Here is a 13,049-nt window from a genome sequence, read left to right on the forward strand (position 1 = left end):
TATATATATATATATATATATATATATATATATATATATATATATATATATATAAAGTAAAAAAAAGAAAAAAAAAGAAAGAAAGAAAATATATATATATATATATATATATATATATATAAACTTTTTTTTAGACTTGTACACTTAGATTTGAATGTTTTCTCATGTTTACATGATGGAAAACAAAGGTTTGGATCAAATGCCCCGTATATAAATCCCACCTTCATTGCTGATGTTAGCTGAAGAAAATAAAGCCTGTGGTGGTGAAAGGGTTAAACGTCATTCGGTAGTAGGAAGTGGGTGGTAGGAGCCGAGGATGGAGCGAAGCCTGTGTAGCGACCACGGAACAATTTTCGCGAGGAAAGCGATGTTACACCAGAGAGGAAGAGAGTGAACACGTCGTATACCTGTGGGAGCGCAAAAACACGGACAAATCTGCCCACGAGAGGACGAAAACGTGAAGTTATTCAGCTGCTTTCACTGCCGACGCGTGTGTTTGTGTGTGTGTGTGTGTGTGTGTTATATCGCCTATGTGTGCGTATCCGTGGACCGAGGGAGGTATGGAGACAGGTTTTCATTGATCTAACATATCTGTCTTTATTGACATGTATTTCAGCTCTAGAGCACATGTAGTGTTAGATCATCCAGATTAGTGTAGAAATGTGCAATATGCATGCAATGCTCCCTCCTCATCCTCGCACATAGGATGTGTTTGAGTGTGATTCATACTGTAACATGTAGTGGCGTGCTGCAGAGATGTGGGGTGCAGATTGAGCGTGGATCAGCGTGATAGTGGATTTTAAAGGATGACTCTAGCTTAATTGATTTTAGCAGCTACCGGTGCAACTATTAGTTTTTTGAGAAATAGTTTCGCTGCGAGCTGTCAGTGTTTGTGTTGCGCTTGTTCAGCAGTTCCCACAAACAGAGCAGCTCAGTCAGTGATGTCAGTCTGCTGGGGTCCGAGAGCACAACAGAGGCACTTTTGCACACTTAATCAAAAATGACACAATTTTTTATTAGAGCGCAAGAGAGAAAGAAGTTGGCATTTAGAGAGGGGTTATCAGAAGTTTATCGGCGGTAAATAATGTTCAAAGCTGCCCCGCCAAAATAGTGTGTGTGCCAGTGATTTGACGGGCAGTTGTCGCTCACTGAAAGCCACGCGAGAGTGGGATATCTCATCACGTCACCTGGAAACCACTGGGGCCACGAGACTGTCTGACAGCTGTGCACCTGCCACGCGCCATGGATGACTCTGGGATCATCCGAAGACGGAGGCTGCAGGTTAGAACTTCCTGTTTTTCATTTAATGGAGCAGGCTTTCAGGCAATCAACTGTGTGTCTACCAGTGTTTTTCCAATGTGGTACTGTCAATCAGTTTAACGCTGTATTAATATGATACTCTTCTATATCTTTCAACACATTCTAATCAATGAAAGCTCCACATTCCAGTCATCGAGCACACTGACCTGTAAGTGAGCCTCAGGCCAGGGAGTAGCCCATTGAGTACACCTTTTGTACTTTTCCTGACTTATAAACCTAAACAAACTTAGTAGCATTAAACAGCAGTATTAAAGAGGAAGTGATGTGTTCAATACTAATGCAGCTGATTAACCTCTATTTTGTTTGATATTAAAAAGCTGACTCTAGAAAGCAATAATTTACCAATAATTTGCCCCGTGACAAATTTATCACATTGAAAGCAACAGCACAGCTTATCAGTTTGGATTAGCATCATTAGCTTTTCATCTCAAAAGATGCTAAAAAGACAACGCAGGGCTGCTGTCAAACCTGTGATGCAGATCAACACATGCATTAAGTTGAGCAACCAAACAGGGAAGATTACTCACGGTTAGGGATGGGAATCGAAAACCGGTTCCTGATGAGAATCAATAAGAAATGTTTCAATCCATTGATATCGTTAGCCTTTGTGCTGAAAGATTCCCTTATCAATTCTTTACATTGTGCTAGAGCTGCCGGGCCTTATATCAACTAGTCTGCTGAAGCTATCTTAGCTTAGCAGTTAGACAACATTTCCCAAGAAAACTCCAATTCAGGATTTTCAGCTTGAAGTTTTACCAAAGAACTGACTTAATAAAGAAATTTACATTAGTCTCTCTCAGGAGATTCATATTCAGTACATTCAAAATGGTATAAATCACCTTATTTACCAAAATAACAAAATAGTGCAAGCTTGATGCTAGCAGTTAGCATACATCAGTATAACTTCAGCTTCAGAATAGAATTTCAACTTTCATCACGGAAACATTTCACATCAACTCTTTGTAAAAAATACTGAGAATTTCAAATGTGAAAAGCTAACAGGCTAATGAACGACTCATGGCTGACTTCATAACTACGAAAAGCTTCCAAACAACTTAAACCATTGCTATAACCACTTTGAGCCACTAGATGGCCCTTAAATTATTAATATATTACAACATAGCACATTAATGTCACATTGTGTGCAATTTTTACCTGTTTCTTTAAAATTATGCCCAGAAATATCCATACTCACGGACCAATTACATTTTATTCACTTACAGTATAAACTCAATTAAATGTTAACACAGAAAACCTGTAAAGCTACTGCTTATCTGGTTCAACATCTGTTATTGACGTATATTTTAATTTCATAGCTTTGTTTCTGTTCCATTTGTTTACATTAATGAGGCAGGGTTTGTGGGCTGTAAGCAGGGGAAGCTCTGAATCTTTTAGCCTGAAAGAAAACTTGTGGAGTCCTTTTCAATATGGTAAATGGTGAATAGTATGCCTGTACTTACATTGCACTTTTCTAGTATTTCTGTCCGCGCAGAGCGCTTTACACCGCTCAGCTCGTTCACTCATCCACACTACAGTCACAGACTGATGGGGGAGACTGCTACAGTAGGGGACCATCAGTTTTAGCTGACACTTTCATACCCACCCACACATCAGTTGACCAACAGCAGGACCAATTTGGGGTTCAGTGTCTTGCCTCAGGACACTTTGGCATGTGACTGAAGGAGCTGGAGCCAGTCTTGGTCAATTTTTTTATGGGTGACCAGTCAGATTTTAAAGAGGGGGAGCATGGCCCTCCTGGCCACCCTGGCTCCATACCCTGTCCCCCAATAAGTGCAGTGCTGGTGTCAGACATGTTTTTATGTTAATATTTATATCTATATAAATTTGTTATAACCAGATTTGTGTGGCCTACTTAAAGAAGCTCAGATTATTCTATAGCACTTGCATGATGCATGCTAGTCACTTAGCCCATATCTTGTACATTATGACTCACACAGGAAGGCAGTGGTGTAAGCATCCTTTTAGGCTTTCCTCTGTGTGGTGGGCGCTTTGCGTGAAATTAATCAACCAAGGCAGGAAGGGCCATTTTCTGCCAGTCCCTCTGCTTTTTCCCTGTGAATTAATTTACAGTAAAAGTACGCTGCTGCGCATTGTGCCAAGATGTTCCACTCCAGATAATTGCTCATCATTTGAAAAATTGTAGACCAGGGAAATTGGATGATTTTCTGCTCAAATGTTGATGTTCTGTTGGTAAAAAATCACAGTAACAGTACCAGGCTTTGAGTTTCCAGCCCTACAGGTGCCCCACTCCAGTTGTTTAAAAAAGACACATAAATCAAAAAGCAAGAGCATGTCCCTGTCAAAGTTAGTCAACCTGTAACTGCACTCATTGAACTGTTAGAGATATCCCTAACAGACGCTCAGTCCTCTTTTTATTGAAATATTGTTCTCAGAAGCTAAAAGTAGCAGGATATCAACTCCTTCAGTGTAAATTAAGAGTTTGGGCGGCCTGGCAGGGGAGAAGCAATTAGATGTGAGCAGAAAAGGTCCAAACGTAATGCTAAAACACACCCACATACACGCAAACACAAAAGATACAAGCAGATTCACAAGCAGAATCAAACTTCTGATTTTAGATATTGAGTGCCGTTAATGAGTGTGTCTATCCCTCAGGTGGACTGTGCCAAGAGTACAACAGTCTGAGTGTGCCTCTGCGTGTGCACTCTTTTGCATCATGCCTATACGTACATATCAAATCAACTCCCACCCCCAGCCCCTGCTCTTCCTGCCCATTGAAATGATCGATATCCATAATATCTCAAACGGTGGAGGTCTAAATGTCGAGGATGTGGCGCAGTTGTCAGGCCCATTAGCAGCACTAATGGTGGCCTAACAGCCCTGTGTGCCCTCAGGGAGGAAGACCAACCACCAGCAGCAGGTCAGGCTAAGAGGGCCGGGGGCCAGGAGAGGAGGAGGGGGTGGAGGATAGACCTGAGGCAGACAGCAGCTGTGGGCTACAGTAGACCCCATTTAAGTGGTCATTACAATATCTAGATCCCTTTACTGCCTGGATCTGCTTTCACATCAGAGACACAGGAGGAGGGAGGAGAAGAGTGGTGTGTGAGTGTGTGTAGCTTATTGGGGTTTCATGCAGAATACTTAATTGCTCATGCATGCAGTATGAAAACCATTAAGGGGTAAGAGTAGGGTTTAATTGAACATCATTAAAAACTCTATATCCTCGAAAATAAAAACAGAAGATGTGTTTGTTTGAACCTTTATTGTTCATCTTTAGTTTGTTAGCCATGAAACCTGAAATGAGGAACCCCTACTTCTGGTTTGACAACGCCCTATTTGACCTCCTACTTATTCACTGTCCTCATTTAAAGCTATGGTCTACGATTTGAGTGTGGGTGAGGCTTTACCTTTCTTGGCGTGTCTTCACCAGCTCAGTTTACAATGCTTAAGATGTGTGGCTAACTTATGCTAAAACCTCTTGAGTCATTACCTGTTCAACAGAAACTCAGCTGTCTCAGCGTCGGTCTTCAGTCCCAAATCCCTATGCAGCTTTTTCCACTGTTCGTACATTTCTCCAATATCCAGTCTCTGTTGGCACCTGTATTGCTCATAATTCTTCCTTGCTTCAGCCTTTTCCTTGAAACTTTTTCGTTTCTCTTCCCTTCCCTGTGGAGGGTAACAGTAACAGCTTCCTGGTTTTGGTCTCCTCTGGCTACATGATGCTTCAATAGCTGAGCAGCTAGCTGACGTGAGAGGGGTAGTGGGGAAGGATGAGGTGGGACCATGGGCAGTACGGTGCGAAGCAGGGGAGACAGGGGATTGGATGGACTAAAGCACAAATCCGAAATGAGGGAAACAGCGGTTCAGATTGGTCAATTATTAAGCCGTTTTGCAGCTGCTGTACTGAATGGATTTTTTTGTTCTTTTTGTTTTTTATATTGCATAGATCAGACCATCTGACCATAACGGCCTCATGACGGTGTTAATAATAATTACCTAGCTTCAAATCGTAGACCATAGCTTTAAAGTTTTAAATCAATAACATAATCACAAGATAATGAGATCTCATTTTGGTGAGGAGAAACCTCTCCTAACAATCTCCACAGTCCAATGTTTTTCTCGTTTGAAGGGGTATGTGTCACCGAGATGAGTTGTTTCATATCAGGTCAAAACGATCCGTCAGTGTGTGGGCTGGGATACTCATACGCTTAAACGCACTCATAAACCTTTAGATACAAGTCGTACGATGTATCGCACTCCTCTCTGTTGTAGGAGCATGAGAGTAACCACTCATGCACACTCAAATGCATGTGTACACACACACACGCACAAATATTTTGTCCAATATTTTGTTCTGGGCAGTGAGCCCATTTCCAATATGCTAAGCACAAGGGATAAGAGTGTGATCAGTGCAGAAGATCCAGCTCTCGGTGCCAAGTCCTGTCACTCACTGCCGTGCCCACTGCTTTGTTCTGCCTCACACCGTCCTTCTCATGTCAGGTTTATTCAGAGAGGCGAGAGTGCAAAGTGTATATCAAAGCAACAGATCTGGGACAGAATATATTTGGGAATAGCTTCAAATATTTGAACTCCTTTAACCGAGCCTCAATTTCTGTGCCAGACACCTCTGAAGCACCAAAGCCTGAGTGCAACCTCATACCTTAACAGAAAAATGGACAAGGCAAGAGGAAAATGACTCCAGTTGAATACTATAAATGGATCCAGTGAAGAAAAAGCAAGTTATAGATCAAGAACATGACTCTTGTATCCATTGACACCTTGCATTATTTTGCCACTCAGTGTCATGACCAAGGCAAACTATTAAAGTGAAGAATGCACTGAGTGACATTTGCCTCACTGTCTGTTGTCAGATTTGGCAGCAGAAACAGAACAGAAGCCTCATGGCTCTGCCCAGAGCAGCAGCATATTAACATTTTTCTTTTCTTTGGTTTCCAGTTGGCCCCCGGTTTGTCCTTGGGTAAATATAAACTGAAACAAAGAAAAAAAAAACATGGAATTACCATGTGACACCGTTTCCTAACTAGCCAGACAGTGAAGGCTGTCTAATTTGTTAATCAGTTTTTAACAGTTCTTTTGCCAAGCACAAAACTGTCGAGAATGATTAATTTTCATGTCATAACTTGTGCGTAATCGATTAAATGTGTTGAGAACAGTTGCGTTTATTTGTGAAGACATGGAGAATTGTTTTTACCACTCAGTGCCTCTGAAACCACTAATTCAATGTGGCTGAGGGATAAAATCTTTGCTAACTGTGACCCCAAAACACCAATTTGAAAAGGCTCTTTTGCTTGGACACAAAAATTCAACATTATGTGTGTTTTATTTTTTGTTATGTGGCATAAGTACATGTGAGGGACTGACATGATGGGTCATAATTACGCCATAATAAGTTTTCTTCTTTTTCATCTGCAGGCAAAAACTGATGTAGTGTGTTATTCATGCTGTGATCATGTATCTGTGTCATACATGTTATTATAATGGAAAGAGGACACCTTTTACAAATTGTAATCTTGTTCATTCTTCTCTGAATCACTGAATCGTCATCTTATTGCTGCTTGCTTGTTCATCCTCTGCCTGTAATGCTGGGTATCATAGCTGTGTCAGCTTGTGGAGGCGTGTTAATAAGTAAATGAAAGCAACCTTAATTGTTTTTGCCCTAGATTAAATTGTATTACCTGGATAGATACTGATTAAAGAAACATTTCCTTTACAGAGTGTAACCAGCCTTATTTGTGAATCCCCTTTTACACATGAGCACTAAAGTTTTATTTGCAGTATAGAGAGATCTGTGTTTTTCTCTGCCGAAACGATTTCTGAGATTTATTTTGTAGTGATGGTGGACACTGGAGCCTAACTGTCAAACAGAAAAAGAAAGGGGAGAGTGATAGAGCACAAGCTAAAGGCTAAAACACAGGCTAAACTGTTTGTGATAATCATTCCAACCCACAGTCAACAGTTATTCTGCAGTGGTCTGTTCAAACTTGAGAGTCTATCAATAAAATGAAGAGTGAGGTTACGTTAGCTCTGCTTGGTAGATGAGCACTGGAAGGACATAACTAGGATTTACTAACTACACATTATGGACATGTTTTAGAGCATCGGGCTGTGAGTAGTGCTAAATAGCTGGCTGCTAAACTACGGTACAAAATGACAAAGTTTGCTTGTTGTCACGTTTCAAACAACAGCGCTGAGTAACCGTTGACTAATACCTTACTTTGTTGCGTTGTATCTGGTAGAAAGTTGTCTTGAACAAAGAAAAGTAGTGCTAAAAAAGTGTTCTCCATTCATACCTCAAAACAAACACAAGCCTTATTAAGAGTCATATCTTTACGACAGTGTTTGTGCGACTCCTGGCATAAGGTTCAGACAGATGCTCCTCACAGTCCCTTTGATTATATGCATACAATATTATATATTTTGCAGTATGGCTCTGTTCCAGGAGCTCTCTGTCCTTCAACATGCTGATGCGGGATGTCAAAGCCTGAGAGAGCTGGAGAGCACATCTTCTCTCCCTTCACGTGCATACATGAAAAGATAAGGCAGGGAGAGCAGCAGCAAAGGCCAACAGTGGTACAGAGCAGATCGAGGTAGACACAAATTGTTTTATGTTGCAGGAAGTGTGGTTGAACAGTCTCATAAGGGTTCGTACAAAAAGGTTAAGAGGTACTGGTTTTATTTACATTCTTAAATTCTAAAAAATGCTTAAAGTGCTAAAAATGTCAAAAATGCCAGATTGATAAGCCATAAATTAGAGGCACATTTATAAATCCAGATTTACAAACACAAATCATGTTCCAAGAACAGCGCGTAAAAACAATTTATTTTGCAAATATAGTTTCCAACACTAAAAGTTGTGATCAAGAGACACTAGTACAATTATTATGATTTCATTTTTGAGACACAAACCACAAACTTCAGGCCCAGATATGAAGTTGCAGATATGAATCCCTGATTACAAGTTACAAATACTTCTGAGAGTGTTGTAAACCCAAACATTTTGCTTTTTGCCAATTTGGATGTGTAGATGTAATCACCTGAGCTGTCTGTTAGTATTTAAAACATCTGATGAACTATTAGCTGAGTTTGACTACATGGCCTGCATGAACTAACATCATACTCAATTTGTTGTGTGAGGGTATTGAACAGTGATATGGAGGTGCAACAGTCTTTCTCTTTCGTCTTCAATCATGTCTGAAAACGGTGTTTCTGTTGCCCTCTGATATTTGATCAAAACAGGATGCTTCACTGGGTCACTAAAAAAGTAGTCTTTGAGACAAGTTTAGATTTTGTATTTCTGAGACTGGTGTGTTATTTCAGGTCAAAGATAAAAACAAACAGTGTTGCTAAAAATTTAACAGGTTGTCATGGTCACTCCAAACTGAGAAGACATGTAGTTCAGAGATATGTTGGACCCACCAGTAACGTGGCAACGATAAAAGAGTAACTGTCTGTGAGGATGAAGACTGTGAGAGGGAGCAGGTGTTGGGGGTTTTATCCATTAGCCACCCCTATCACCACACACACACACACACACACACACACACTCCGGCAGAAGTCTCCTGCGGGGCGCTCTCTTACTCACCCTGGCCGGTCTCACTTCCTCTTGATGATGTAACTCATTAGCTGTCCATGAAAGTGCTTACTGTGAGGTGATGTCACTCCCATTGAGAAAATAAAAAGATTAATTTCCTCCAAACGGGAAATGCTGACGGTCAATCATCATGAAATTCATTTTGGTTTAACCTGTTGGTGGAATAGTTTCAAGAATTTTTCTCTCTTTCTCGATGAGGCACAGAAACCATCGACTCTGTTTCCATTTCTGTGCTCTAGTTACAAAGCTATGGCCAGTAGGGGTGTACTGATATGAAACACTGATCTGTATTGGCGCCCAATGTGGCGGTTTTTGGAGGATTGGATAGTATCAGATTTCATTATGTGACTGGGACAGATCCAGTTTTCACGTTTTTCAGCACCGTCACGCTTTTACGGCTGCTGTACATCAAACCATGTTGCAAACATGTCTGCTGTACAGAGCACATAGTTAGCATAGCTTAGCATAAAACTTAAAGGGGCTGTGAGGAGTTTGAAAGTGATCTTTAAAAAGTCTTTCTTCTAGACATATGCCTGATGGAAATCCACACTCAAAAATAAGATTATCAGCGCCAATATTTCTGGTTACAGGTTACTTTAAATTGCTGCTTCTTAAGCCCCCTTCACCCTGCCGTGTGGTAACTGCCCCGAAAACTGCTTCTCTGCCGGCAGAGACCCCTGAAATGCAGAGCGTTTTTCAAAGCAGCTCCTGCCGCCGCGGCTCCTGAATATCCAGAGCTCTAAATTAATATTAAAATCTTTCATATGCACATCACACAGTAAATGGAAACTATAGGGTACTACTTGGGGGTAGTGTTTTTAAGGAGGGAGTGTTGTGAAGGACTTTTAAGCGGGCTCTGCTGTGACGTTTGCCGAATCACCTCTTTGTCACTGCCGCCTGTTACCCCATGTTCTTGCCGCGGCAGCGACAGGAGTGGCGGCGGCGGCAGGAGCGGCAGCGGCAGGAGTGGCGGCAGGAATAGCGGCAGGAGCGGCAGCAGGAGTGGCGGCAGCAGAAGCAGCAGAGGCAGGAGCAGCATAGGCAGGAGCGGCGGGGGCAGGAGCCGCGGTGGCATAGGCGGCAGAGGCAGGAGCGTTGGCAGCAGGAGTGGCAGCGGCAGAGCGCCGCTCTGCTGTGACGTTCGCCGAATCACCTCTTCGTCACTGCTGCCTGTTACCCCATGTTCATGCTGCTGCTGCTCCTGCAGCCGCTGCTCCTGCTGCCGCTGCTCCTGCTGCTCCTGCCGCCGCTGCTCCTGCCGCCGCTGCTCCTGCCACTACTGCTCCTGCCGCCGCTGCTCCTGCCGCCGCCGCTCCTGCCGCCGCCGCTCCTGCCGTCGCCGCTCCTGCCACCGCTCCTGCTGCCTCCACTGCTCCTGCCACCGCCGCTCCTGCTGCCGCTCCTGCCGCCGCTCCTGCCGCCGCTCCTGCCGCCGCTCCTGCCGCCGCTCCTGAGGCTGCTCCTGCCGCCGCTCCTGCCACTGCTGCTCCTGCTGCCACCACAGCTCCTGCCACCGCGGCATGAACATCGTGTAACATGCGGCAGTGACAAAGAGGTGATTCAGCGAACGTCACAGCAGAGCCTGCCCAAATGTCCTTCACAACACTCCCTCCTTAAAAACACTACCCCCGAGTAGTACCTTATAGTTTCTGTTTACTGTATGATGTGCATATGAAAGATTTTATTATTATTGTAGAGCTCTGGATATTCAGATACCAGCAGTATTGGCTCCTCCATTGCTTGTTTTGCCCCGCTAAGCCTGCTATTTCCGGGTTTTCTTCTTTCTTCGATGTGAATGACTGTTCCCAGGCGGCTGCCGCCACAAAGTTCAACACGCTGGACTCGGGGGGCAGGGGGAAATCTGTGCGCGTGCACGTGGGTGGCAACAGCTTCTGGGTCCTACCGCCACAGCCAAAACTGCTTGCCGTCTGCTGCCCGTCCTTTATTAAAATGACTGGAGGCGGCACGTTTTCTGCTGAAAATGATTTCTATGACTAATTTTGTAGTGATGGTGGACACGGGAGCCTAACTGTCAGACAGAAAAAGGACAGAAGAGCAGAAGAAAGCTAAATCGTAGAGTGATACAGTCCGATCTAAAGGCTAATTAGCCTTCTCATTGCATCTTTAAAGAGTGAGCAGCAAGATTTAATATGTGCAGAAGTTTAATAAATGGTCAAATAAGTGCAGAAAGTGCTGTTTTCTCTATTTCTGAACTTTAACATCCATTTATGGTGTTTTCCTTCTTTTCAGTCTAAGCTAAGCTAATTGTTCGAGCTCCACAGTTAACGTCACAATAGTATGAATCAAAGAAAATAATGAAATATGTTTCTCCAAGCTGGTGAATTATTCCTTTAATATGCCAGTCCATGCAGAGGGGTTTCTGTCTGCATTCATGTGCTCTAACCCAGTACTTGTTCAGTTTTCAAAAAGGATCATAATGATTCAGATTTTTTCAACATGCTTTTTGCAAAACATCACAATACATCTTTGCAGCACAGACGGGTTTCTTTCTTCTCATTTGCTCCTCATAGTTTTTCATTTAGTGTGAGTATTAGTGTTGCACAATGCTGGAACGTAAAGCGGCAGAGTTTGAGTAGTGAGCTCGTTTTGAGAGTGTTTGGAGACAAGAGCTCTAGCTGTCAAGTCACGTTTCATCAGTTCCTCTTTGTTTGGGTTCTGTGCTGCTTGTTTACTTATACAAAGACAAAGAGATCAACGCAGTGTGAGAGATAGATAAGTTTTGTAACTGCTCTCATCTGACAGGATGAGAATTTTTCTCTGGAAAACCAATTATAGTCTCTTATTTTTCCTCCCATCTTAGTGCCTGTTTGCTACTTCTGGTGAATTACGTGTTTTGTCGCTGGGAATCCTTTCATCTCTTTGCCATGGCCCTGTGTCATTCAGCCTCCCAGAGTGAAAAGATACAAATGATAATATCTTTTTAACGGAGCCGCTTGGCTGTGGAATAGATAGCTAGAAAAGCAGCGAGGGAGGATGCTGACAACAGAAATCAACGGTAACATGATCTCACCTGAGCTGATCGAATTGGGAATAGATTGGCAACAAGCACCACACAGGTTCCCCCTGGTAGATTTTAATCACATCAGGGTCCTTGTTGTTGTGTCCCAGTTTCATAAATATAGCAGCAACATTTTGAAAATTGACTTTAGCTCCACTCAGCCAGGTGATTCCTGTAGCTCTGAAGTCTCTGAGCACTTAGCGAGGATCAGTTTTCAAACTGATTTCCACTTGGATGAGACATAACAAGACAAATTACAACAAAGGCATTAAAGTGATTTGAGTCTACCTTATGCTGGATGAGATTTATTTAACACCATGAGATAAATTTCTGTTTAAAAGATCTGTTGTAATACTTTAAGTATTGTGTTATTCTTTCAGAACAGCAGTGCTGATCCCTCCTAAGTCACCTTCACACTTACATTATCATTTTAACTGGTGTTGTAACAGTTTGCATAATTTTTAAGACTTGTCTAATCTGGTTTTCTCTCTTTTTTTTTGCCTTGTGGTTTCTCTCTTCCTCCCCAGAAGGATCTGCCTCTGCCCCGCAAAAGTAGCAGGTAAGTTCACATTTTGGTACATCTGTTTCTTTGTATTTGTGGCTTAATAAGCTGTGAGATAAGTTTATTGTGCGTAACCCCCAGAATACATGAAAATGTGGTTGGTTTGCTGCTGTGTGTTCACAGTATGTTTTTTTTTAATTGGTGATCTGTTAGAGCTGTTTTCCTGGTGGGAAAGTGTAGAATTTGATTAATCCTCTGGAAAATGAAGCAATTTATGGCACTTAATTGTGTCATGACTCAGTGCACCCTTATTTGGCATCTTCTTTCTCTGTTTTTCTACATGGTGTTTTCCATTTTGCTGAAATACAAACACAGGGCAGGGAGGAGTAAAATATATTTTCAGAGTTGGAGTCGCTCCAGCTTTGTTAAAGGAAGTCATGGTCAGGTAATGGTGTTTTGCAGCGGGAGCCTTGTCTCCAGACTGCAGCATGTTAAAGCTTTGTGGGAGCCCTTTCATTCTCACAGCGTCAATCTGTTGCACCAGTGAGCCGTGCAATGAGAGTTCAGCAGCAGGAGTTCAGCTGCGCTGTGACCTCGGTGCCCTGTCTGTTTCCTGG

General features: G+C 42.6%; 1 protein-coding gene across 2 annotated transcripts in view; it reads left to right on the top strand.

The window, feature by feature from the left end:
* Window positions 1-295: 295 nt before the first annotated feature.
* LOC141801736 (microtubule-associated serine/threonine-protein kinase 1-like) overlaps window positions 296-13,049 on the top strand; it is a 99,114-nt gene continuing 86,360 nt past the window's right edge. The window contains exons 1-2 of one of the 2 annotated variants that reach the window (XM_074684962.1): window positions 296-1,281; window positions 12,458-12,489. In XM_074684962.1, the coding sequence (XP_074541063.1) occupies window positions 1,243-1,281; window positions 12,458-12,489 (71 nt within the window). In that variant the 5' untranslated portion in view covers window positions 296-1,242. The remainder of the gene's footprint in view (window positions 1,282-12,457; window positions 12,490-13,049) is intronic. The other variant, XM_074684971.1, reaches the window with a different exon arrangement.

Source organism: Halichoeres trimaculatus, unplaced genomic scaffold (assembly GCF_033239565.1).
Source record: "Halichoeres trimaculatus isolate MK-OKI-2021-1 unplaced genomic scaffold, fHalTri1.1 fHalTri1_scaffold_2, whole genome shotgun sequence".
NCBI lineage: Eukaryota > Metazoa > Chordata > Actinopteri > Labriformes > Labridae > Halichoeres > Halichoeres trimaculatus.